Source organism: Leptodactylus fuscus, chromosome 3 (assembly GCF_031893055.1).
Source record: "Leptodactylus fuscus isolate aLepFus1 chromosome 3, aLepFus1.hap2, whole genome shotgun sequence".
Classification (NCBI taxonomy): Eukaryota; Metazoa; Chordata; class Amphibia; order Anura; family Leptodactylidae; genus Leptodactylus; species Leptodactylus fuscus.
In genome coordinates this window covers 153,669,565-153,696,980 of record NC_134267.1, presented here as the reverse complement: position 1 = coordinate 153,696,980, position 27,416 = coordinate 153,669,565, and the positions used below count along the sequence as shown (strand labels likewise).

At 40.0% G+C, this 27,416-nt stretch overlaps 1 protein-coding gene across 1 annotated transcript; it reads left to right on the top strand.

The window, feature by feature from the left end:
- Positions 1–6,500: 6,500 nt before the first annotated feature.
- LOC142196906 (uncharacterized) lies at positions 6,501–27,099 on the top strand. Its single transcript, XM_075266887.1, has 9 exons — positions 6,501–6,539; positions 6,649–8,198; positions 8,262–8,583; positions 12,184–13,969; positions 20,188–20,281; positions 25,854–26,030; positions 26,695–26,697; positions 26,804–26,821; positions 27,028–27,099. Exons 1-9 carry the CDS (start codon positions 6,503–6,505, stop codon positions 27,097–27,099), a joined length of 4,059 nt encoding a protein of 1,352 aa, XP_075122988.1. The 5' UTR covers positions 6,501–6,502.
- The last annotated feature ends 317 nt before the right edge of the window (positions 27,100–27,416 follow it).

Genomic DNA, 27,416 nt, shown 5'->3' with positions numbered 1-27,416 from the left:
TTGCTGCTCTGATAGTTCTGAAATACTTACAGGTGTTTTCCAGGGTAATATTATTTATCTGTGGGGATCTGAAGCCCCCCTCCCCATTTATTTGCTTATCTCAGCAGCTAATACACAGGGAATGGAATGTGAAGCAGACAGCACTGTTCTCTGTATAGTGGTGGAACGGAGTCATTGCATCTTAGATTCCATTCACATGGTTGGGAAGTGACCTGCAGTAACCTGGAATGGCTATGACACAGAGAACAGAGGTGTCTGCTTCCTTCTGTATTGTGTGTGTATCATCTGCTGATGTCAGTCCCCACTTGTCTGATATTGATGATCTATCCTTAGAATAGGTCAATGATCTGATTATAGAAACTGAAACAATGTAGGATCCAAGGATGGGTCTGTCACCTGAAGGCAGTGGAGACAATACATTTATTAAGACAAGTATTTTCTATACCAGTCTTAATTCATTCCCTCACAGGCACTGGATCCACCAGAACTGTTAGGCGGCCCTGGCCTCTCAATAATTCTGACACGTTGGGAAGTCCCATGTGCCTGAACTCAAATTTACACCTTCCTGGAACTGATATAGATTTCTGGTATAACTCACGCCAGTTTTCTGACCAGAGTTATAGCAAATCTGATGAATCAGGATGTCCCTGGCCCCCCTAGATTCTTGTCCTGCTATTCCACTGGCTTAAAAGTTGGCCAGCGGCTCAGGAAATGAGATGCTATTCTGCACCAAAAAAGTGCAGTTTTGGGTCATCCCAGTTAGTAAATCTGGGCCAATGAGTTCTGACCTAAATCAGTATTCAAAAGAATGTAGCCTAGTGAATTTACAAGACCACTTTTACGTTCTTGGGTGTACTGGAAATTGGTCTCTACCTAACTAACTGTACCATAGCAATCTAGAAATGAAATCACTTACCTCTAAGCAATAGAACTTAAATGTAAAGTATTCTGTTTTGTGTTCTGCTCTATTTTTTTTTTATTTTTTTTTAGCCAGAAATGATTGCTAATCTTACATTTAGTTAATATGTGAGATGTTTCTTTAAAGGAAAGCAATTCATGCTTGACATAAAGGACCCATGTCACCTACAGTAAGGCTTTTTTTTTTTTTTCCTTTTACAATTTTAGATTTAAGTTTGTGATGCTTAACAATCCGTCCATAGGGGGTTGATCTTGCATTTTCTTTCTTTTTTTTTGCTTATGTATCTTTTGATAATTGTTGCAATAATTTATTTTATTTATTTGTTCTCATTTGTGCTTCAGACTGTGCTAATCTATAAAATGTTTTTTTTTGTATTCTGTTGTGTTAAAAAAAAAAAAAAAAAAAAATCATGCAGTATCCTTTCCATATAGAGGGTTATGTCCTATCCTCTTTTACAATCGATTGCACTGTGGGACACACTTATAAGCACAGAGCCCATTTAGCTGTGTTGTTGATGCATTGCACAAAGTGTAACATGGCTTGTGAAAGCACAGACCAAAGTGGAGACCTCCTAATGCATTGATTTTAATTATTTCTGATGATAATGGCAAGCAACAATTAAGATTACACCAACCGAGTAGATTCTCTTTGTTGGCAGCGTGTTAATGAAAGCCTATCACTTTTTCAACATGTTTAGGTTTTTTAAAGTAGAAGTAAAATGGAAAAATACATTTATTTTCCTAATATGAGTAACACATTGGTTTTACTGAAATTTTAATTGAACATTTGTACTCCATCTTATATTTATAGGTTAAATGTAAAGGATTGACTGGATATGGCCTCATATGCCTTCTTATACATTTTGGCTACATATGAATTGAAAGAGCCCAGTTATATGCTGCCATTGCTAGCCAAGAAGTCAGAGTAGGAAACGTAGACATTGCAGCCACAGGTCATGTATATGACATGCTGTATAACTACAGCCATATTATATAAACAGTTGACCATAACCTCCTTATTTGCCAGATCTACACACATTGGTGGCTCACCATACCATATGTACATGTAGACTGAAGGCTATGAGTTATACAGTCATGTGATTATATCACTTAGCTGTTTACCCACTGGCTGCATAATTCCTTCATAATATTAACCATATGTATTTATGAATGACATTAGTGACTCACCAAAGTTGGCTTGTAGTTTACAGTTTATGACTCTTTAACATTATTTTGATGAAGAGTGCAGGGCTTCTTGAGGTGCGGTTACAAAATGCACATTCATTTATCTCCATGTGGAGGTAAAGTGTCTTTGCAAGGATCACAGAACCACTGACCATTTTTCTTTCCACATAAAATTGAATTGTAAAGTATGAAGTTATTTGTACCCAAAACCGAGAACAGTAGCCTTCCAAGTTGAACATTCCAGTTCCACTGAACTGTACAATACATGTATTTTTCCCTTGCCGCACTGTGCCCTGCATCTCAACTACTAGTAGGTTATTTCCATGGCTTTTGCCCATGAATAAGTAAAAGAAATGGATGCTGCATATCAAAATGAACAAAGTGCTGCTCTTTATGGTACCCTACTGTAAAACAAATAAACAAAAAAAAACATACCTTCAGAAATGTAAATACATCATGTATATATTCATGTAAAAATAATTTTGTGATTAAAGCCCTTTTAAAATAAAACACAAAATTCAAATATGTGTCTGTATGTTTTTATTGGATTCACTTCAGGTCCATTCCCCCTGCAACACTGCTCTCCTGTTTTCAATAAACTTTGTTTATATCAGTAGAAAATTTCATCCCCACTTACCCTATCTGACTTTATTCATCTCCCATCCTTCCCCCAATTTGACTCGCTCTGAAGTATCTACTAGCTATAGAGACAGAAGATCACAGAATTGTCATGTAATAACTTATAAAAGTAGTACGTGAAGAGGTGAGCAGGGGCTACGTATGTGAAGAGGTGAGCAGGGGCTACGTATGTGAAGAGGTGAGTAGTGAGCAGGGGCTAAGTATGTGAAGAGGTGAGTAGTGAGCAGGTGCTAAGTATGTGAAGAGGTGAGTAGTGAGCAGGGGCTAAGTATGTGAAGAGGTGAGTAGTGAGCAGGTGCTAAGTATGTGAAGAGGTGAGTAGTGAGCAGGGGCTAAGTATGTGAAGAGGTGAGCAGGAGCCAAAAGAGAGGTGGATGCACAAAGGAGGCTCCAAACTGCTAAATCTAAAGCTTGCTTTGTTGCCCTAAATGCTTTATTTGCCTCCATGCAAGTCAGTACTTCTCTCCAATGCCCTATGTCCTCCTTCTGCTTCTTCTGAGTGTAGGAAGAGACCACATTCTCTGCTTTCAATGTGCACTCTATAGCAGACATAGTAGCTAGTCTTCACCTACTGCCTCTGAGACTACTGGAAATTGGAACCACAGAGAGAAAAACTGCTAAAAAAAAAAAAAAAAAAAACAACTCCAGAATAAGTCACATACTGTCATACTTTTTTAGTAATTATGTATCCTTTACAGCAGGCATGTCAAACATGCGGGCCGCATGCGGCCCTTTACAGGCATATCTGCGGCCCGCACAAAAGTCTCAAACTTTGTCTCTAAGAGACAAAGTTTGAGACTTTTGTGCGGGCCGCAGAGGTGCAATACTCACGCGGCTATTCGCTGCTGTGTAGACGTGATGTGACGTGATGAATCTTCAGACGGAAGCCGTGCGGGTTGAGCCCCCGGCAGCTCCCTCCTATGTCGGCTCATTCATTTGAGCCGACAGCGGAGGGGAAAGCCGCGACTGCGATGGTCGCAGCAGGCGGGAGAGAGAGAGAGAGTGCGGCGGGGGAGCGAGGACTCGGAGTCGTCGGAGAAGTTAAGTTTAATGTGTGTATGTATGCATAGAGGTGGAACGTGAAACAGGGCAGATGGAGGGGACGGCATGACACTGGAGACAGAGATGGGGGACATGAATCTGGCGACAGAGATGGGGGACATGACACGGGACAGAGATGGGGGACATGAATCTGAGGGCAGAGATGGCGGACATGAATCTGGCGACAGAGATGGGGACATGACACTGGGGACAGAGATGGGGGACATGAATCTGGGGGCAGAGATGGGGGAGACATGAATCGGGGGCAGAGATGGGGGAGACATGAATCGGGGGCAGAGATGGGGGAGACATGAATCTGGGGCAAAGATGGGGGACATGAATCTGAGGGCAGAGATGGGGGACATGAATCTGGCGACAGAGATGGGGGACATGACACTGGGGACAGAGATGGGGGACATGAATCTGGGGGCAGAGATGGGGGAGACATGAATCGGGGGCAGAGATGGGGGAGACATGAATCGGGGGCAGAGATGGGGGAGACATGAATCTGGGGCAGAGATGTGGAGACATGAATCTGGGGGCAGAGATGGGGGAGACATGAATCTGGGGGAAGAGATGTGGAGACATGAATCTGGGGGCAGAGATGGGGGGGACATGAAACTGGGGGTAGACATGGGGGACATGAATCTGGGGGCAGAGATGTGGAGACATGAATCTGGGGGCAGAGATGGGGGGACATGAATCTGGGGGCAGAGATGGAGGGGACATGAATCTGGGGCAGAGATGGGGGGACATGAATCTGGGGCAGAGATGTGGGACATGAATCTGGGGGCAGATATGGGGGGACATGAATCTGGGGGCAGATGAAGGATGTATATGTAAATAGATCATTTTCTTTTATGAAACTAACAAAATCTCAGAGAACAAGGCTGACTGATCACCACTTATAATCTAAAAAAAGATTGAAAAAAATGATAGTAAATAAATGTTTAGTTTTTAATTGCTGTATTTTTGTTAAATATATGTTGCTGTTACATATTACTACTTCATATCTTGTTTTCATGACTGCTGTTAAAATACGTGCGTGACATTAGCTGCTGTGTGCGGCCCTCGCAACAACCTCTTGTTACTCATGTGGCCCTCGGGGTACCCTGAGTTTGACATGCCTGCTTTACAGTTATGTATATTGATTGCTGGCTCTTGGTTCCCTTGTAATATAAATGTTGTCTTATTTTATTTTTTTACTTGTTTTATTGACCTTACCATGCAATACAATGTATGCAGTTACAAGTATTACAAAACATGCCACTAATACATTGGGTAAAAGCAAAGGAAACCATATAGGAGAAGTAATGCAGAACAGGAATAGAATCTGATCATTCTGTAACTGCAGTGGATTATTTATAATACTAAATTATCTCTAAATAGGTAATAAATCCCCAGTACATTGTGTATAATATACATTTCTATCGTCACTAATGTTTGTTTTTTATTTACATCTTGGAAAACAGATCTGCATATTTTTCCCACAATCCCCCCCAGTGGTAAAAAAATGGCTTAGTAAGATTCCATATGCCTGTCAAAGTGTTCTCTCCTCAAGGAGAGCTATTATCCCCATAACCTGGTCCAGAAGTCTCTCATCTTTGCCAAACAAGTTTTATCTACACTGAAGTGCTGAAGAGATCCAACCAGATCGAAACAGCGCTGTCCACAGCTGGGATTCTGTTCCTTTTGGAATAGAATAAATTGGTTTGGCATATCCTCGCATCATAGCAATAGACTTGAGAAAGCCATGAATGATGTTTGAGGGCTACCCCTAGAGGGCAGCAAACAGAGTCGTCTCTTTTTTTAGAGTGAAAAAAGAAGTCTCAGCTCAGTACACACTCCCTGCTCAGCCAAGAACGCATGCATGTTTATGGAGAAGACAGCTGTCAAATTTATATTATCAGCTTAAAGTGGTTGAATGGGCTTAATTTTTTTATGACCTATCTTCCAGTTAGACCATAAATACCTGATCGGTAAGGGGCTGCTTCTGGCTCCTTTCTGTACACAATACAGGGCCAGAAGCGGAAAGCTCCTGTCCGCTGTATAGCACCTCAGTGTTCACTAAAATTAGTGGGACCTGATAAATTAAGTCCCAAATAATTATTAATAATAGCATTAGTATAATATTATATAAGTATTAATAAATCCCAAGTACATATACAGAGGGACAAAATGGGGTGCTTTACATGTGGTAACAATCCACCCTTTTCATTGTGTATTTTGCAGGGTAATTTTGTACATTTTGTGGTCACCTTTTATTCGGTTTAGAGGGACATAGTTATTTAGCGCATCACTCTCTTTCATGTCATGTTAGGTTTTCCCTTTATAATCCATATGTTGTGATATTACCTTTCATTATTGTCATTTTCTCCCCATATATATCATTCAAGTGGATGCGTATTTTTGTCCCTCTGTATATGTATTTGTGACTTTTTATATAATTTTTTCTAATAAATTATTATTACACTTGCGTGGTATTCTTGCCATTTTGGCAATGTTGTTTATAGTTGCATTGAATTCCATGTGTTTTTTCTAGATGTTTATTGGCCTGCGTTTTTTGTTATATCCTCACTTTAAAACCGGTACAAAAATAAAAGTTTTGTTTCTATCTTTGGCTGCCCTCGTAGCCTGATGACAGCCTTACTGTTATCAGCAGGATGCACTTCCATGCATTTCTGTATAAACTCAGGCCTTCCTTCTTTCCATATACTTCATGCTTTCTTCCTACTCTGGAGAGCTACAAAACATGGGTAAGGATAAGATTATTCTTCGTACTTTATTATATCCTTTACTATTTCTGTAAGATATTTTGTTTAGAGCAGGGACACTTATTCACCCTTCATTCATTCTGCTTTTTAGGTTTACCTACAAACGTGATGTTACTGCTGGTCATGACAAGGGTTATGGCTGCTGAATCTTTTTGTCCTGTTAAATGTGACTGTTCAAAGAAAGATCTACTTTCTTGTAAGGATAAATCCATTTCAGACATTGCTGAATTAGCCATTCCTCACAACTTTACGTTTGTACAGATAAGTGGCACTCGCGTCGTAGAAGTGACTGATAAGAGTTTTCAGAAAATGTCATTTACGTTACGGCTCTCCTTGGAAAGTAACCGGCTCTCCACTATATCACCTGGAGCTTTTCAAGACTTTCCTCTATTGATGTCTCTGAAGCTTTCGAACAATGCTTTACATTCTCTGCCTTCTGGAGTATTTGATGCATTAAGTGATCTGGAACAGTTGTTCTTGGATAGAAATTTACTATCGGCCCTCGATCCCCATATATTTAAGAACTTAAGAAATCTAACAGAACTTGCCTTAAACAGAAATCGTCTTAAAGAGTTGTCTCATGAGTTATTCGCCCATCAAATAAATCTAAAAATATTGAATTTATCTAGAAATAAGCTTTCTGGTTTGCCAGATAATATATTTAGCTCTCTGCAGGCGTTAACAACCCTAACGCTCTACGAAAACCTTCTGACTACGATAACATCCCCAATGTTTTATAATCTCACTGAACTAGTCAAACTCAGTCTTTACTCAAATGCAATCCAAGTCATTCATAAAGGAGCTTTTTATCATGTCCACAAACTAAGAGAACTGGCCTTGCATAAAAATAACCTTCAAACCCTGCCGGATGAATTATTTCTTCATGTTAATAAATTGCAAATATTGTTCCTTTATGACAATCCATTAACTGAACTACCTAATGTACTGTTTGGTAAGCTGGACCTTCTCGGATCTCTGTGGCTCTATAACACCTCCCTTTCAACAATCCCAAATTTTGTCTTTGACAATTTAACTAATCTGGAAAGTCTTATTCTAACTAGGAACCCAAATCTTTATAGTCTTCCATCAGATGCTTTCAGTGGTCTGCATAGACTTCTGGCACTGTCTTTGCATACAAATAATCTTAGCTCTTTACCTGAGGACATCTTCCAGGATGTACAAAGCCTGGAAGTTCTCTCCTTGCACAGTAATACTTTTGATAGTCTCCCAGAGACTCTCTTTAAACCTCTTAAAAATCTTAAAACTGTTTATTTAAATGGCAGTGAAATAAAAACTCTTCCAGGGAACATTTTTGGGTTGGTACCAACACTTCAAAGAGTTCATCTTGATGGTAATTCATGGAGATGTGACTGCAGACTTCAAGACTTCAAGACGTGGCTTGTGCAGAATTTGGACAAGGTGTACAATGCTAGCTCCCTTGTTTGTGAGAGTCCTTCATTTCTGGCAGGAATACCAGTATTAAAAGCTGATGACTTGGTGTGTCCCTATTCTACAGCTGATGAGACCACTTACTATGTGTCCCCAACTCCTACCAGTTCTTGGCATGGTGTTATCAGTATGTCAAACCCTGGTGAGGAGGCGAACTCTAAAGTAACACATTTTGTTGTCGGTGAAACTGAGGCTTCTATGACTGGTGAGGAGGTTAACGCTAAAGTAATGCATTTTGTTGTAAGTCAAACTGAGGTGTCTACGACTGATCCTTCCACCGGCTGGCATTTATCTAATAGTACAAGTCCATCCAATAATATGGGAACAACCACCGTGAGAATTGTCGTAGATAATCCTTTACATCGTTTTTATGTTAAAAAGATTTTTAGGCATTACCTTCCATGTGGCAGAATTATTTACTGTGTTGTTTTACTCAACCTAGCAATGCAAATGTTTTATATACTTGTAACCTGCTGCTGCTTGCTGAGAATTAGGAAACTCTATACATACTTTAGATCTGTGAATGAGCCCGTAGTATTAGTCCGTATGTTAATTCCACTAAGTGCACTCTCTCCAGGCCCAGGAAGATAGAATAGACATTTTAAAGTCAATCCTAACAAAATAGTTTTATTAATCTACAATTAACTGAGTAATAGAAATTGTGATATGGAATACTTATTGGCAAAACTTTGATAGTAGATTCTATAACTGAGCAATGGTCGTCCCGGTTATGTAATGTACAACGTAATTTTGTTGGCCAAAATAAAGCATATGAAAGATGCTATATGCTTGTCTGACTTTCTGGGTGTGTATGTAATATAGTATATTATAATATATATATGTGTGTGTGTGTGTGTGTCTCTTTCCCTGTCTGTCTGTCTATCTATCTATAGAGAGAGACAGACAGAAAACAGGTGTACCAGGCAAGATACAATTGTTGCATTAATAACTAACAACCAACGGAAATCTGGAAACCCTAAGCATTAGTTTTATCTTTCTTAAAGGGGTTGTCCCAATTTAGACACTTATCCCCTACCCAAAGGATGGTGGAGGATGTGTCATATTGCTGGGGATACAACTGGATATCAGGAAAACAGGGAAAGTCCTCCATGTCTTGTCCATGTGAATGAAGTCCAGTGCCCTTGCATTGCTGATGCTTCATAAATAAATAATAAATTACAAAAAATATTATACAACATAAGTGATAAGTGTTTCTAAAACACCAAATTAAATATAGTGAGAAAATCAAATTGGATTTCGGGGCCTGCTGTGGATTTTATATACCTATTTTATACCTGGATTATCTCAGGGATAAATGTACAGCAGATCAGAGGTCCTCAATAGAGATGAGTGAGAACTATTCGAAACGGCAGTTTCGAATAGCACATACCCATAGGAATGAATGGATGCAGCCAGGGCTGGCGTCCTGCTGCTTAACCCCCTGCGTGCCAGCGTCCATTTATTCCTATGGGTGCGTGCTATTCGAAACTGCCGTTTCAAATAGTACTCGCTCATCTCTAGTCCCCAACCTTTTGTAGGTTGAGAGTCTCTGTGAGAGATAATATTGAGCCAGCACATTTGGCAACAAAATGGGAAATTTCTTTAAAAAAAAACAACAATATAATAGGTCAATGGGCACCAACACATATTGTGTAACAGAAAGAGGTATGATGCCAATCTGCAAGCAATTTTATGCCCACACACTATCTGATCACTGGCTACGCAGCTTTTTTAGCTGATCATTAACCTGTTAACAATGGTCTTTTAAATGGTCTTTGTTAGCTACCAGTGATAAAGTTTTGACTGGTAAGGTGTAGCATTGTGTGAAATAAAAACTTTGTGCTCTTAGAAGACAATAGTATTTGCAGCTGTACAATGTCCCATAACGGCCCTTCCACACAGTACAATGTCCCATAGAGACCCCTCCGCACAGTATAATGTCCCATAGTGGACCCTTTGCACAGTATAAGGTCCCATAGTGGATCTTCCACCCAGTATTGTCCCGGTATTATGGGGTACACCACTCACAAACTATTATTTATATAGAGTTTTTTTAAAAAAAAAATAGTGGCTACAGTGCGACTACCTGCTGTTTTCAGCCCTCTACTCTGAAGAGACCCCAGAGTAGTCCAACAAATACTCTTGCTGCAGGCCCACAGCCTTACTTATCCCCACTCCTGCTCACAGCCACCTCAACCTGCCCAACAGGGCATCCTGTGCGTCCCAATGACATGAGAGATGTATGGGGAAACCTGGAGGGCAACATGGGAACTGGAGGCGGCCATAGGAAGGAGTGGGGATTGGTAAGTAAATAAGGCCTATTACCTGCTTGGATTACTCCAGATTGTAATGACCTTTTTTTTCTTTTTAAAGGCAGCAGGGGCCCATCGCTGTCAGGATACGGACTCGCCGCGGTCTCCTTGCTGCGCGGCGTCTCTCTGGGAGACGTGTTAGGAGTTCTATTGGGTGTGCTTAGGTCATTAAGGGTTAATCTTTTCCTTGCCTTCAGTCTCCATGCCGTTAGCCATCAGGTGTGTTTTTCTGCTGCTATTTAATCCCCTCCCAGGCATGGATCCTTGCCAGCCATTCACTTTGTGTTTCCTGGTCCCCCTGCTCAGTCTGATTCCCTGTCTGTTTGTATTCCATATGTTTCTTGTTTTTTTGACCCGGCTTGTATTTTTGACTATCCCTTGTCTTTTGATTTGGTACCTTTTATTATATCTCCTGGCTTGACCTCTTGCTCGTCTGACCTCGCCTTCTCTTCTGTGTCTTGCTGAGACTTGTGGTCCTCCCTGGTTCCATTCTGTTTAGTCTTTTGTTTTGCATTGCATTTACACTGTGCTTTCTGTTTAGGTGTGACCCCGTGACTCCAGTCCCTAGGACTTTCAGGGCCTCCTCTCCCCTTATCCTAGCCACCGGGATAGAAGCGTAAGGAGTCGTGGTAGGCGCACTTCAATTAGGAAGTGCATTGGTCTGCCTCATCTCAGATATTACAGCATAGTTATAGCTGCAGGGCCTACGACCCCTTTTGTCATTAGTTGCACAGTGTTGCTTTCCCAGCTATGTCACTTTGCACTGCCTGACCCTGACTCCAATCCTTACAATCGCGGCCACTAAGGTGGTCGGCCCCATAGCAGTCACTACGGTGGTCCTTACAACTTCTCACTTGAAGAAAACACTCATGGGCAGAACTGCTCATACTTTAATCCATCTAGTTTTCTTTCCGTGATGTTTCCATACTTCTCCTTCTACAGATAAAATTCTCATCTAATATTTTGTTGCAGATATCATGTACAGCGAACACTAAAAAAAAATCTAAAAAAACAGCAACGTGTATTTTCATCACCTTGCCATCCCCACATAAATAGCAATAAAAAAGTTATCAAAAAGTCATACCAAAAATTGGTACCAATAAAAACTACAGCTTACTCTACAAATAAAGATCCTGTTAACAAAGCAGCAAAAAAGTTATAGGTATCAGAATACAGTGACCCCAGGCACATTGTTAATTTCCAAAAATCAATATACCAATATAAATATAGTATCGCTCTAATCTTAATGACCCGCCGGACAAAATTGCCATGTCATTTATAAAACAGAGTTACTGCCGTAAAAAAAATTGAAAAAATAATAGAATTGGGTTTTTTTCACATGGATTCATCTCAAAACATTAATAAAAGCGAAGCAAAACACATGTATCCCAAAATGGTGACAAAGCTACAAGTCCTCACATAGCAATATCAACAAAAAATGTAAAAAAAAAAAAAAGTTATGGATTTTGGTAGGCGGAGAAGGAAAATATCAAATGAGTCACATTAACATCCAAACTACCCTACCCTGTGTCCTTAAAGAGTTAAGTAAAGCAATGAATATGTAAATTTTAACTATTAAAAGACTGTAGCTTGTTAGAATTCTATTTCTAGCTTTGTTTTCTCACTTGACAGCATCCTTGTTATCTGCAGGATACACTTTGTTGCCTATATAACTGTCAGCTCTTTAGTTTATTGTCTGTGTGACATCTGTCTTGGATGTGTTACATCGCACAGGTAGGCTTATAGTGTTGTGTTTTGTGCATGGCTATTGTTTTTAATAATTCTAGACTTTTTATACTAAATTTTTTATGTTTTACCTATCTTATGCTTCATTTATATATCACAATCTTTATTCTGCCTTGTAGGGTCTTCATCAGTCATGATTTTTCTCGTACTACTGACTATACCAAGCCTTTCTGCCGTTACCACAGTCTGTCCGGTTAGATGCACATGCACAGTGAAAGACTCTGTTGCTTGCGAAGATGTAGCAGTTACAGACATTGCCACTTTTAACATCCCTTATAATTTTACATACGTTCGTGTAAGTGGCACACAAGCTGCAGAATTGACGGAGTTCAGCTTCCAACAAATGCCTCTTACTGTGCGACTCTTCTTACAGAGCAACCGATTGTCTGTAATAAGACCTGGAGCTTTACAGAAATTCCCGCTCTTGAAAACACTCAGGCTAAGTAAAAACAATGTGAGCTCTTTGCCCACTGGTGTCTTTAGTACATTAGTTCATCTTGAGCATTTGTTCCTGGATGAAAATTTGTTGTTTCACCTTGATCCATCAATATTTAATAACTTGATCAGACTAGAAATCCTAAATTTGTCTATAAACAAGCTCCGGGCTTTGCCAAAAAACATTTTTACGTCATTGTCTAAGCTAACACATCTATTACTCAGTGGTAACCTATTGGTAGAGATACCATATGGGATGTTTGATGATCTCATGGAATTGGTTGAACTTCATTTACATTCAAACCTAATTGAAATAATTGACAAAGAAGCATTTTATCAGCTTCCGAAACTAAAAAAATTGTCATTGCAGAAAAATCGCCTAACAACATTGGCTGAAGGATTATTTCTGAATTTACTGAAGTTGGAAACATTGTCTCTGTATGAAAATCCATTAACTGAACTGCCTAATGTATTGTTTGGTAAAATAGATACTCTTAGGTCATTCAGGCTTTGGGGCACATCCCTTTCAACAATCCCTAATTTCATTTTTAGTAATTTAACTAATCTACAAGTTCTCGTTCTCACCAAGAACACCAAACTTCACTCTCTTCCAAAAGATGCTTTCAGTGGTCTGATCAAACTTGTGGAACTGTATTTGTATTCTAATGCCTTCACTTCTCTTCCCGTGGGACTCTTCCAGGACTTACAAAGCCTACAAATTCTTTCCTTGTACAATAATAAATTACATGACGTCCCTGATAATTTATTTCAACCTCTTCTAAATCTTCAATATGTATATCTAAATAACAGCAAAATAACAGCTCTACCAGGCAACTTGCTCACGGTGTTACCAAAACTTCAAAGGGTTTATCTTGAAGACAATCCTTGGATATGTGATTGCAAACTTGAGGGGTTTAGGTCCTGGTTAGAAAAAAACACGGAAAAGGTCCCAAACCATATGTCGCTAATTTGTACAAATCCTCCAGCGTTGAAGACGGTACGTGTGTTGGCGTTACAAGCATTAATCTGTCCCTCCACAACAATAAGAGAAGAGACGAGCGGCCCTTATATGGTAACAACACCATTAAGTCCCTGGGACAAGATTAGTACAAGTGACAAGACACCACATATTATTGATGAAACCAGTTACCCTGTCACTCCGCATACATCAAACTGGTATAACAGTAAAAAGCCATCTATGAAGGAGACTGAAACAAACCCCAAGAGAGCTTCTTCCGAACATGGATTACTCAGTAAGGTTTCAATGCTACATAGATGCAGTCTACCATCTGACAGCGTCATTTATCTACTGTATTTTACAACAGCAATTCAAATATTCCTTACAATTGTACAATGTTTTGTCCTGATAATAATGAGGACATTTTATAACCACTTTACCATTTTTACGGAGTCTGTAGTATTAGTGCATATGTTGGCTTCTCCAAATTCTCACTGTCCAGTCGTAGACAAGTAGGTATGTGACATTAGTTTAGTTCTACAATTTATATCAATACATTTTGTATAAATTAGTGGTACAATATTATAGCAAGATCTAATATTTTTGCGAATTAATTTGTTTCATTTAAAATTATTCATATGTAACACGTGATCAGTGACAATATGGCTCTTTGAAGTAGCTTGTGGATGTAAAGATGTTGTGCATTTTGATTCTGGTGCAATCATATGCTTTAAAGGGGTATTCCCATCTCTAGAATCTTATCTATACTGGTAGATTATGTAAATTGAAGACTTTTCCTAAATATATTGCTTTACAAATGCTGCTTTTTTTGCCTGCTATGTGAACTTATTCCTCCCATTGTTTACACATCATTATTATAACCATGGACCTGTAAGATAGGACAAGTGACATCACTCACTGTTCTGCTGGCAAGACAATCAGTTCAGCTAATTGCAGGTTGCTGATAAAGCAGAGTCTGTTATCTCTCTATGTAAACGCACAGATAGCACTGAGTCCTTCTCTACAAGCATGTGCATATTATCTGATCTATATAAGTAATGTGATACTTCAGTGTCCCGTTCAGCAGGAGGGAGGGGGGAGAAATACAGGAAGTGAGAAGAGACAAAAAAACAAACTGCTGAAATCGTGAGATGGGAAAAACCCTTTAAAGGGAATCTGTCAGTTACAAAATGTCTCCCGAAACAATAATAATAGTGATGTGCAGGTGTTTTCAAGGACTAACCTAGTGATGACCTATTCTTTGGATTTGTGTGGGCTCGATAACTAGAACTATAATGATCAGTGGCCAGAGCTTTATGGTCCCAATGGCCTCTTGTCTATGCTGATTACGTCACATTTGTCGATGTGGACAAAATGTCCTAAATCAGGCCACACCTATACTTGCAATGCTGAGATTATCATCATTTTATAGATATGCAAATTAACCAGCTTCATCAGTTTGTGGCCACAAAGTCAAACTTCTCCTCCTATTAAAGGCCCCTGCACAGCACTATTATTGGTTTGAAAGGCATTTTGGACCTGACAGGCTCCTATAAGATGCAAACAATTTTGTTGTTGCTGTTTGTAATGTGAAAATGCAACCACTTTAAGAACTTTAGTTATTCTACACAATTTGATGTGTGAATGCTTTTACTCAATGATCTGGATATGAAATCCTCATCCAGGTGTTGGTGCCCTACTTATCCACAATGTGACTACAATTACAATTGCATCACAATATCAAGGACTTGCCATATGTAAACACACATTGTGTAAGCAAGAAATTGCTTCTTCATATGCGCAACAAGGTGTACATTCTGCCGATTTTAATGACATTTTGTGTCTCTTAATTTGGATGAATTCCCCTGTTGTGTGACAAATAATGAGACCGTGCTTAAAGTTGTACTGTCAGGTATTGAAATGGCAACAAATTCTGCCTCTGTAACTACAATTACAAATATACACTTACTGTGTAACAAATAACACATATGTTTCTATCCTCTGACAATTGTATTGTGCAGGAATGAAGAACGTGATAAAACAAAACCAAAAAAAACAAAACACAAAGCAAGTTTGTATCTTTATAGGAGTAATCAAAAAATTTTTAACAGAATCTGAAGCAAGCTAATGCGAGCGATCAACAATGTGAAAAGACTGTCCAATCCCTTCCAAGTCAGTATATTACATAAACGATTGTTATACTGCAGCAGGGATACAGATAAGCAAGGAGTTAACTCTCCCTTCTTATCCACCAGCAAAGTTGACAATTCACACCAGCCAATATGGCACTACACTATCCTAATGCAATTTAACACACCATCTTCTGTGTAGGCTAGGTTCACATCTGCACTTGGGTTTCTGTTCAGAGGGTCTGCTTGGGACCCCCCCGATCGGAATCCTAATCTATAGCTAGAGGCTGAGAACCAACATATGACATTTAGCATTTGCCCTCTGAAAGGTTCGTAGCAAATGAACTTAGCAGGAAAGTGCTGAATTGATCGCACTGTCGGATTTCTAGCGGTATATAAAACTGCACTTTCATGAGGACATCAAAGGTCCTCTCTAAATGGTATATAGATGAGAGCAGTGAAGGGACAGAGGGAGGCAAATAATGGGGCATTTTCCTTTAATAAAATATATGACAAAGTTTCTTATTTCAACAAGTATTAGCAATTTATAAATATAACTTATGTACACTGTATGTTCCTAGGCAGGTAACAGTAAGCATTAAAATTATGCAATAAATGTATCTTTGAGATAAATTAAAGCCAAAGATACTATTATTATGGGTGGATGGTGCAGGAATATTGTAAGTTCTACACGTTTCTGACTACAAGGGAGGATTTTGGAAACAGTTGGGAAATGTGTCAGAACAAATGCAAGGCGGTCATAAAGTAATTGCTCAAACAGTCCTATCAGATTTCAGCTTTTATTTTACATTTCGCTTAATATAATAAAAACCTCCACCCAGTTAGTTGTAATAAAGGTCATTTTTCACATTGGGTGACATCTACCGGTGATAGATCTGCTTGAATGTGTAGCAAATAAAACTTATCTCCATGCTTCCACATATATTATATTTTTTTTCTTTTGCAGCAAGTAAATAGTAGGGTATAAATAAAATTTGCGTTGTTATCAAACAGGAAAGACGACTATCAACACTTTCAAGAATTTTGTAGAAAAAAAAGTTCCAGATCAATCTGTTTTGCTCAGACGTCATGCTTCCTGTTATGAACCGTTGTATGATGACTGAGCAGACTTCCCAATAAACGTTTGTGTTCTGTGATTAAAGCAAAAATCTACACAACAAATACCAGAACAGACGGACAAACAGATCCAATGGTCACGCCAAATCTCTATCATAATGTCCAGCCCACCTTCTTCTCGTGCAACGTCCCCCCAGCAGCCATTGTAAAACCTTGAGTGACAAAGAAAATACACCCATACCCATACTGCCCATATTTACCATCCATGTATACCCTAAAGAGTCACAGTAAAAACTAACATTTATTGCATCGACTAAAACCGTAATATTACAACCTCATCACAACCAGAATGTTATCGAAGCAGTATGTGCAGTATTGTGACTGAGCACAGGTCTGAAAGTATTTAAAATACAGGATTTTCCGCCCCATGACATGTTTTACCACCTCAGTGACATACTCAGGGGTTGAGGTACATGGTACACATATATACATTCATGTTACAATGCAATACAAGGTTTTATTTCTCTAGATTTGTCACCTATGAGCTTCATGTTTAAAGTATATTCTATAATTCCAAACCTCACCCATCACAAAATGCCTGATAAAAGACATCTCTGTCCCTTACTATCACATTGAAAATTTGATATAAATACAGCTTCCCTAACCCCCCATGCTGCACACATACGTCCCTTCAGTTCTGCTTTATATACTGTACTGTACTTTGGTTTGTTTTATAGTATTGGTACAAGAGATACAGTAACATTATCCCATGCCCTGTGTTTCTTTTCTCATTTGCTATGAACCTTTCAGAGGGCAAATGCTAAATGTCATATGTTGGTTCCCAGCCCCTAGCTATAGTATGCATTACTCACACTCTAAGCTTTTTGGCTGCAGTTCACAGTTGATAGAAACCACATTTATCTTACAAAAGGGAGTGAGAATACAGATCGAAAAAAGCAGACTGGAGGCTTCCCAAATTCACATGTATTCTTTTCCTAGGGCATCTAATGCTAAAGATCAGTCAGGGCGTAACTACCGAGTTAGCACCAGTAGCGGCTGCCACAGTACCCAGGACATCAGGGGGCCTTGTGGCAGCTGCTTCCGCTGTTTTTTTTTGTTTTTTTTTTTTAAAAAATCGGCCGTTACCTGCTGGAGTAACTCCAGCAGGTAAAGTGCCCTATTTACTTACCAATCCTGGCTCCTGCTCACGGCCACCTGCACTTCTCCTCCTCCTGTGGAGGTGACTGTGAGCAGGAGCCAGGATCGGTAGGTAAGGCCATCATTATACTTGGGGGGGGGGGGGGTCTTTTCAGAAAAACACTGTTACTTACCTCTCCTGGGCTCTGTCAGGCTTTGGGCCTATGTTGTGACGTCACAGACATTACGTGGGCTAGGCTTGCATCCTTATGCGTCGTGACGCAAGCCGAGCTCAAGTGACGTTCATCATTGAAGATGGCCAAAATCAGCGGGGAGTGTGCCGGAGCCCAGGAAAGGTAAGTAGCATTGTTTTTTATGTTTGCTATCCTCACCTGGGTCTCCAATAATTGTACATGGGTGGTTCATAATGGGCCACAATACTGTGTGCAGGGGCCACTATGCGGTATAATACTGTATGCAGGGGTCCCTATTGGGCATAATACTGTGTGCAGGAACGCAGGGGGGGGAGAGGGGAGGGGGGGGCCATGTCAAATGTCTGCCTTGGGGCCCTGCCATTCCTAGTTATGCCACTGGACTAGCGGGGGTATTTATCAAGCAAGATGTATACTTTGTTTGCGCTATTTTGAAGACTGACATAAGGTTCATGATCACTTTGCATTTTTTGTCAGGGAAAGTGGTCATGGTTTATCTATAGCAACATTTTACCATAAATGACCTATGTCAGGTGTAAAAAAAAAAAAATAGGGGCAACTGCGTTTCAGTAAACTGGCATCGTGAAAAAAGCAAAAACAAAATATGTTACAACATTGGAATCACAATTTCCTTGGGGTAAATGTGTGCAAGATTTATTACACATTTTGTGCCTTTTTTTTGTAAATGAGGTACATATAAATACACCTGAGATATAGGGAATGCAAATAATAAAATTCCAAGTAAGTGTATAGTCCTGTCATGTAAGCCATTTTGTTTTTTGATGTATGTTGGCTGCTGTGTTTTTGTCTTATAAGAAATCTACCATGAAGGTATACTCATATGGTCGAGTCAACACCGCTATTCATTTGTTCAATTGGAAGAGAAAATATTAATAAACAATATTTTCCATTATCATTGCTATGATATGATTTTTTTCAGTGAAAACCTCACAAATTGTACAGCGCTGCGGAATATGTTGGCGCTATATAAATAAAATGTATTATTATTATATTATTATGATCTGTAACTGCAGCTTGTAAGGATATGTACAATAGACGTTGCAGCATTGTCACCTGGCCAGAAGGAAACTTCTTTCTAGCAGCTACAAGAATCGTTAAGACTGAAATGTCCATTTTATCCACAATAATCCTGTTTCAAACCTTTGTCGTTGTTGGCATAAGAATCTTCAATGTAAATGGGCGTTGACATGTAGGAGGGAGTTTTATTAGAAAATATCCTTCTGTTAGCATGACACATCTGACACCCATGGGTATTAGGCAACCACATTGACTTGGTCCATGTGTTCCCCTTTTTATGTTTAACATTGCTTAATAATGTCATAAGGTCGTGCTATTTTAAGTCACCACAAAGGGTGTGTTTGAAGAAACAACTTACGTGGTATTGGTAACCAGGCCTACGTATTTCTCAAAAACTCTTAGTTCAGAGAAACAGGAAGATGGATATCCAGATAGAAGAAATAAAAACAGTGTAATATAATTAAAAAAAAAATGTAAAGGGCTTTGAACAAGTTACAGTTTAGCCCAAGCAAGAGCCCAAATTATTAAAATATAAAAACATTTGTTGCGTACGGTAAACGGTGTAGCCGCAAAAATAATCTAAATGGCTGATTTGGCGTTTTTTTTTTGCCAAATTACCTATCTAAAACAATGGAATAAAAAGGTGAACAAAACAATATACATTCCCCATCATTGTACCAATAAAAACTACATATTGTCCCACAAAAAAAAAAAGACTCCTTACATAGCTCCATACACTGAAATATAAAATAGTTACAGGGGTCAGAATATGGTGATTCAAAGAATTCTTTTCTCTTCAAAATTTAGAATTTTTGTAAAGTTATTAAAACATGAAAAAACTATATAAATTTGGTACCCCCGTGATCGTACCAACCTGAAGAATAAAGAAAACGTCAGCACTGCACTTTTTTTCTCAATTCCACCTCATTCTGAATTTTTGTTCTTGCTTCCAAGTACATTGTACAAAATAATAAATGGTACCATTTTGAAATACAAATTGTCACAGAAAAATCAAGCCCTCATCGGACTACATAGACAGAAAAATTAGAAAGTTACGGCTTTTGGAAGGCAAGGAGTAAAAAAAAACGAAAATGCAAAAATCAAAAATGTCTCCTAAGGGTTATTAAACCTCATTAGGTGCCACCTGAGAGAAGATCATCACCGAGACATGGATAACTCTGAGGAAGACAGACAGAGCCAAGGGCCTGGGGAACCACAGCCAAAAGTTCTGGTATGAATGTAGTTTCGTTTTAAGATCTTGATATGCTAACCATTATAGGCTGGAGATGGCGTTCAGGCGATATAATGCCCCTCATTGGCTCATCACACAGTGAAATGCCCCTGCATGCATCACACTTTAACCTGTCTCGTCAGACATTAACCTGTGGCACTCCCCGTGGCTCCAAACAATATATTACAATGTCCCCCTCCAGGTTGTCCCCACTTTTTCTTGTCCCCCTACCCCACAGGTTACCCCACAATTTCATGTCCATCTTCCCTTCAGGTTCCTCTGACAGTTTCAAGTCACTTTCCTGGATTCCTTCCCAGTTTCATGCCCCCCTACGTTGCTTACACAGTTTCATGCTCCCCTTTCCCCAGTTCTCTCCTGTCTCTGGTCCTGAAGTCTTCAGGGAGCAACAGGTGTGATATAAGTGGCAACACTACATCACACCTCCTTCTCCTAGGACATAGTAAGCAGAGATGAGAGGAGCTTCCTCACTTCACCATTGTCTTCAACTCTTTGGTGTCCTCAAGGACACCAATGAGTTGGATTTGCGGCAGCGTGGATCCCTTGCAAGGAACAGTGGGGCAGCAAATGTCCCAAGGGGGCCCCCACTGCCATTGGGCCTGGTGCAAATGCACTGTTGACCCTATGGTTAAACCAGCCCTAAATTTAGCAAAGTAACTCGAACTTCTGCAATAGATTAATCAGCTGAAGTGTGATATCTTAAGATATCTTATTACAGTTGTTTAGCCAATTGCAGAAGTAGCAGGTTAGCTCTGCTACAAAATACATGTGCAAACTTCATTAGTGATATATATATATATGTGTATATATATATATATATATATATATATATATATATATATATATATATATATATATACTTGATTAGTCAAATCAGTGGCCAATTCCTCCTCAATGTGACTCTCCTTCATCTTTGTATTCAGGTCAATATGAAGGATTTGTGCTAACCCAAGATTTTTGTGATTTGCTGTCAGCAAATTGTTTCTCTTTAGTCCCTAAAGTGTAATAATGGAAGGCCCTGGGAGATGCAGTAAAGTAATATACAGCTGATCCTCACCTTTCCTCACTGGGGGCTCCGCTATGGCAGCCAATCTTTTTTGGTAGTGTTCTTAATCCTATTCGGCCTGGTGGGCGATATCAGCGGCCTTTAGGAGATCTCTGAGGCCTGTATTAAAAGGCCTCAGAGGTAACGCTGGGCATAGCAATGTCATGATGTCTTGACGTCAATTTGCCACATATCATATCACAGGCCTTAGGGAGTCTCTGAGTCACCCAGGAAGCTAGAAGATGCCAGAAAGGAAGACCTGGAGCCCTACAGAGGTGAGAATAGATGAGGATGATCTGTTTACTATTTTTCCAGATTAATAATAGCACTTTTAGTTCAGTTTGGACCAAACCGTAGCATGCAGGAGAATATTTGCGAATCTCATAAGGTTTAGATATATTTGTTTTTCATGTAGGTACTTTACTTCATGACTCCATGGTTATATGTTATTTTGCCAGTGTGTCTTGGCATTGTAACCCTGATCTTTTACAGCCCTACTAATGCTCCTGCAAATAGCAAATAAAGTCACTTTGCAAATAGCAAAAATCAGAGCTGCAACTATTTGAAAAGTGACTTCAAAATCAACTGGAATTTTGCTCAGGGTCACCCTTTGTCTAAGGCGTCATGCAGACATCTGTGTGTGTGAAGCTGGCCGTGACTGAACAGCTTGGGCGGTACACAGATGCAATCCATGTTCCGTCTTTGTACCAACTCTGCTTTCATGGCTTCATTCATTGGGACCTCCGTATGGCTGCAAAACCGGACAGGACCAGTCCTGAGTTTTGCGGCACAGACTGTCGGCCCACACACAGGACCGTGAAAATCATGGTCGTGTGCATGGGCTCATACAAATGAATGGTTTAGTGTGCTATTCAGGAAAACCCCACACAGAACACTGAACTAGCACACAGTCGTCTGCATGGGGCCTTAAACTGTTGCTGCCCGGGGATTGCTGATGAAGGACCTGGTGGAATTCGGGCAATGTCATGACCCCTGAGTCCTGTGATTTTTAGGCGGCGTTCTGCCCCCTCCTCTTTCAATCCTGGTGATCTGACATAGCTATATTAATGAAAATATATTTACTCTCTACTTATTACATGTGACTGATGACTGATGGTATATTACACTTTAGTACATTACTCCACGTCCTTTTACACATACTGTATTGTGTATTTTACAATTCATTATCTATCTGAGACTGTTTAATGATCTCTCTAATGCTTAGTAAGCCAATCCTTGTCTCTAGGTATGAACAAGTGGATGGATGTTGGCCAGAAGTCTGTTCTGTAGCCTTACATGTCCTGTTTCCTGATATTACTATGACTTTGCTCTGGATAGGAATTTCTGGAACTGTGCAATGTCCAGTATATCAATCACATATTTAGAATTGTTTCAGTAAAATACTGGATATTCCAGGAATACTTGTAATATTTATCTGTACACTTTCAATAGAGAAATTAAAGGGATTCTCCAGGATATTTGATATCATTAGTTGCAGCTGAGGCAACTGACCCCTGCACAGATTATTTCTACGGGTTGCTTCCCTTGCCCCTAAAATATACAACACAATCTGGAAATGTTTCTGTGCCCTGTATAGTGGTCAGATGCTTGAAGTCAATAAGCGCTGAGCTGCAGTGATGGCACTGGGCCACTATACACAGACTGGAGCTTTCTGCTTAGTAGGGCATAAAAGATCAGGGCTACAGTCCCAAGACACACTGGCAACATAATATATAGCCATGCAGCCATGAAATAAAGGACCTACACGAAAAACAAATATTACCATCACTAGTGATGGGCAAACCTCATAAGATTCGTAAATATTCTCCTGCAAGTTACGGTTTAGTCCAAATCGAATTAGAAATATTATTATTAAACTGTGAGTGGAAAAACAGAACAGTACAGATGCCAGAAGTGGCCCCATACAGCTGATCTGGGGGCAGGTAACTGTTGACTCCCAACTGATCTTATCCTAGGGAAAAACCATAAAATCCAATATCCTGGATAACCCTTCTAACTTCTTTCTGTATATGTCAGTAAATCCATTACAATGTAAGAAAACATGCAATTAAATCAGTTTACACATGTACTGTATGTTGTAGATAAGGAAGTGAAAGGGTTCTCACTAGAGATGAGCGAACACTGTTCAGATCAGCCGATCCGAACAGCACGCACCCACAGAAATGAATGGAAGCACCTGTGACGCTGACGTTGCCGGCGGCCGGCCGGCGTCACAGATGCTTCCATTCATTTCTATGGATGCATGCTTTTCGGATCGGCTGATCTGAACAGTGTTCGCTCATCTCTAGTTCTCACTAGTCATAGATAGACTGACACATGATGTGTAAAGCATGTTTGTTACTATAAGAAGCTTTATGTCTTTTCAGACTGTATATATTAGAAGTGTAGGCTCTCCTCTATGGTCCCTGCTTGGGGTCCATAAGTTTCTTCAGCAGAACAGGAGTTTATCTTGTATCTGTATTTTGATTACTTTTCTCCTTATGTTTAATGGCATCTTTAAGTGGATCTTTAATATTGAATATTGGAAGCAGTGGCGTAACTAGGAATGGCGGGGCCCCGTGGCGACATTTGACATGCCCCCCCCACCGACACCGATGCCGAAGACCTCGACCGACCCCTCCTACACATTTTTGTGCATTCTATTATGCCCCATAGTGACCCCTTAATACAGTATTATCCCCCATAGTGACCCCTGCACACAGTATTGTGTCCCTTAGTGGCCCCTGCACCCAGTATTATGTCCCTTAGTGGCCCCTGCACACAGTATTATGTCCCTTAGTGGCCCCTGCACACAGTATTATGTCCCTTAGTGGCCCCTGCAAACAGTATTATCCCCCATAGTGGCCCCTGCACACAGTATTATGTCCCATAGTGGCCCCTGCACACAGTATTATGTCCCATAGTGGCCCCTGCACACAGTATTATGTCCCATAGTGGCCCCTGCACACAGTATTATGTCCCATAGTGGCCCCTGCACACACTATTATGTCCCACTGTGGACACCCATAAACAATTATTATACTCTGGGGTCTTTTCAGACCCCAGAGTATAATAGTCAGAGACCCGGGACCCTTGTTCAATTACATCAGACGTCACATGACCCAGGACGCAGGCTGGGTTCATGTAACGTCAGAGACGTCAGGAAGGAGGCCTGGCAGGATCGTGGAGAGGTAAGTAACATGTTTTTTATGTTTCTTACCTCTCCCGTTCCGCCAATCATTATACTCGTGGGTCCGAAAAGACTCCTGAGTATAATGATAGCAGCGGTAGTGGCTGTCACCGGGCCCCTAATGTCCTGGGCCCTGTGGCAGCTGCCTCCGCTGCTATGGTGGTAGTTATGCCACTGATTGGAAGTCTCTGTAAATTCTTGTATGCAGTCTTCAATCCTGGTCAGGTTGGTGGAGTCTGACCTCACTGTTCTAGTCAGACCTAAAATAAACATTTTGTCTTACCATACTTGATATTAAAACATATCAATGTCCTGTTCTGTCTAAATGACTATTCCAAACATGACCTTCGGCCTACTAGTTGTTTGCTGGTGTAACACATTTTATCAGCCACAGCACATTACAGGAAAGCAGTGACCATTTCATGTGGTCAGTGATAAGGGAGATTCCTCACAAATGCTTCTTGCCTTGTAGCCTCGTAATTCATAGGCAGAAAACTGACAAGCAAACAAAAATATTTCAGCTACTTGTACCTTCCCGGATCAGTAGGAGTAATGAACACTATATACAACTGTATGTTGCAAGCTTTCTTTGCACTCCCCACTTCTTATTGCTAAGGAGGTTTTCATGTTATATATGTTAAAATATAATAAATCCATTATATATTTTTAAACAAAATTTCATAGCAACACCATAAACAATGCAGTCTGTTTTCACAGCTACAAGATTTTATCATGGTTGAATATTTCAATGAGTGCAGTATGTTGTAACACTAAAAGTTGGTTTAACATGAAATGTAGCCGCTTTATAAGCCTTTAAGTTCTTTTTTTATTGATGATCTAACCTCAGGATAGTCATCAATAAAAGATCTTTGTGGGGGTCCAACACCCAGAAATCTTCCTGATCAATTGTTAATAATAAATAACCTACATAGAGGCCACTTCTCAAAGGGGTTTTCCAGGCAAAAAAAAAAAAATTTTTTCAAAAAAGGTCTGTTAGTAGCTATTAATGGGTTAATAAATTATACCAAATAGCTTTAGCAGTGTTTTGAGTGATTTCTGGGGTTCTCGGAGTCTCATTGAATCTTCTGCATTTGTTTACTTCCATAACTTCCTCTTCTGTGTTTCCTACAAGTTCCAGGGTGTCTCACTTCTCCTCCCATTCTCACACACTGACCCCCTCCCTTTCTCACACACCCCCTCCCTGTTTCCCTAGCCCACTTAGATAACAGCAGAACCCCCCCCTTTATATGCCATAAGCACGCAAGGATCCCTACCCTCCTTTAGATGCTTGAAGAACTCAAAAGACCCTGTATCTCTAGGTGCCAACGACACCCCTAACTGTCGATTCTGATCTATCATGTGCGGATCAGCAGACATCACCATGTAGCTCGCGATGCGCAATACCTCAATTGCTGGGGAACAATATTGTGGATGCCCGAGTGACAGAGTCACTGCACACCCATCACCGATGCCTGGAGTTTCCAGTAGGGCGGAAGGTAAGCATTGATGGGGAGGGTTGTAGTGAGGGAACAGGAGGGGAGGGGGACGGGGATATAGTCTGTAATGCAAGTAAATGAAACAAACACTGAGGTCTTCTCTCTGGAGTGTACTGGAAATGGATGTGGTTGGGGTCCTTATCATTCTCTTCTTCAGATCATTCTCCAGAAACCACTAGTTTCTTACCCTCACAATGTATTAAACCATTTCTTCAATCCGTCTGTGGTCATCTTGTGTTAACCTCTGACTGATCTACCCAGTATTCATTTAATATATAGCACCGACATGTTCCGCAGTGTTTTGCAGATATTGTCATCACTCAATGTCTCAAGTAGGGCTCCCAATCTACATTCCCTATTAGTATTCTTTGGAGTATGGGGGATATCAGAGTACCCAGAGGAATCCTACACAAACATATGGAGAATAATCTTGTATTAAAAAAACCCAAACATATGGAGAATATACAGACTCCAAGTAGATAATGTCCTTGGTTGGATGCAAACCCAGGACCCCCACGCTCCAAGCCAAGCACTGGTTCTCTTCCAATTGATATGCAGTAGACTTGATTTCAGTATTGTAACTATGCAGCAATCTTGCTTTTCATATTGTATGTGTTCGGTCATCATGTTTATACAATGACTTTGTTTCTGTTACTTTATCTAGGCAGTAAGCATCAGTTCATTAAAAGTTTAGACTACTGGGGGTCCACAATTCTCATACAGTCCAGGGCCCATGGTAGCCTACAATAATTTCTTCTTTCTTTCCACTTCAGATACAACGTCTGGTTTTGGTAAAATTTTATATTGTATTATTTATTATATATTTTTTGTTAATGGTGTACAATGACACATGATATCAGAGGCCTATGAAAGTACAATATGGACCATACAACTTTATGGATGCTTTATGTTGTATGGACAATGGCAGTTTATTTTCTTGGTACCCACAAACTCCAATTTTTATCCTTAGTTTTTTCTACATTCCAACATTATTCAGATGTGGAAAGATGGAAGTGCTAAATTATCACTTCTTCCTCTGATCTTATTCAATGTCAAATTCTTATTTTAACGCTCAGTATTCTCTTATGGCTTTGTTCACATGGGAGTGATTACTGAAAAGAAGTGTGGATGGGAAAGTAGTAGACAGATAAGCAAATTGCAGATCATTTGAGTTTGCTACAACTTCTTCAGACTGTACTGAATTCTCAGCGAGACACTGTAGCTGTCAGCAGATGTTCTGTATTGTAGCTCAGGCAGACCAGACGCGTTCATGTATAATTCCTGTCCCAGAGTTTCTCCAGCTGCTTGCCATTATTAGAGAACAGGGGACATACCCTGAGGATTTCAAATATTAGATTCAAAGTCAGATTCTTGGTGTGAGAAAGA

Bases quoted from the DNA above. Each gene is read 5' to 3' on its own strand.
- LOC142196906 (XM_075266887.1), top strand. From the start codon at position 6,503: ATGCTTTCTTCCTACTCTGGAGAGCTACAAAACATGG. The intron at 6,540-6,648 runs GTAAGGATAAGA...TCTGCTTTTTAG, and splicing joins TGGAGAGCTACAAAACATGG to GTTTACCTACAAACGTGATG. The intron at 8,199-8,261 runs GCTTCTATGACT...AGTCAAACTGAG, and splicing joins TTGTTGTCGGTGAAACTGAG to GTGTCTACGACTGATCCTTC.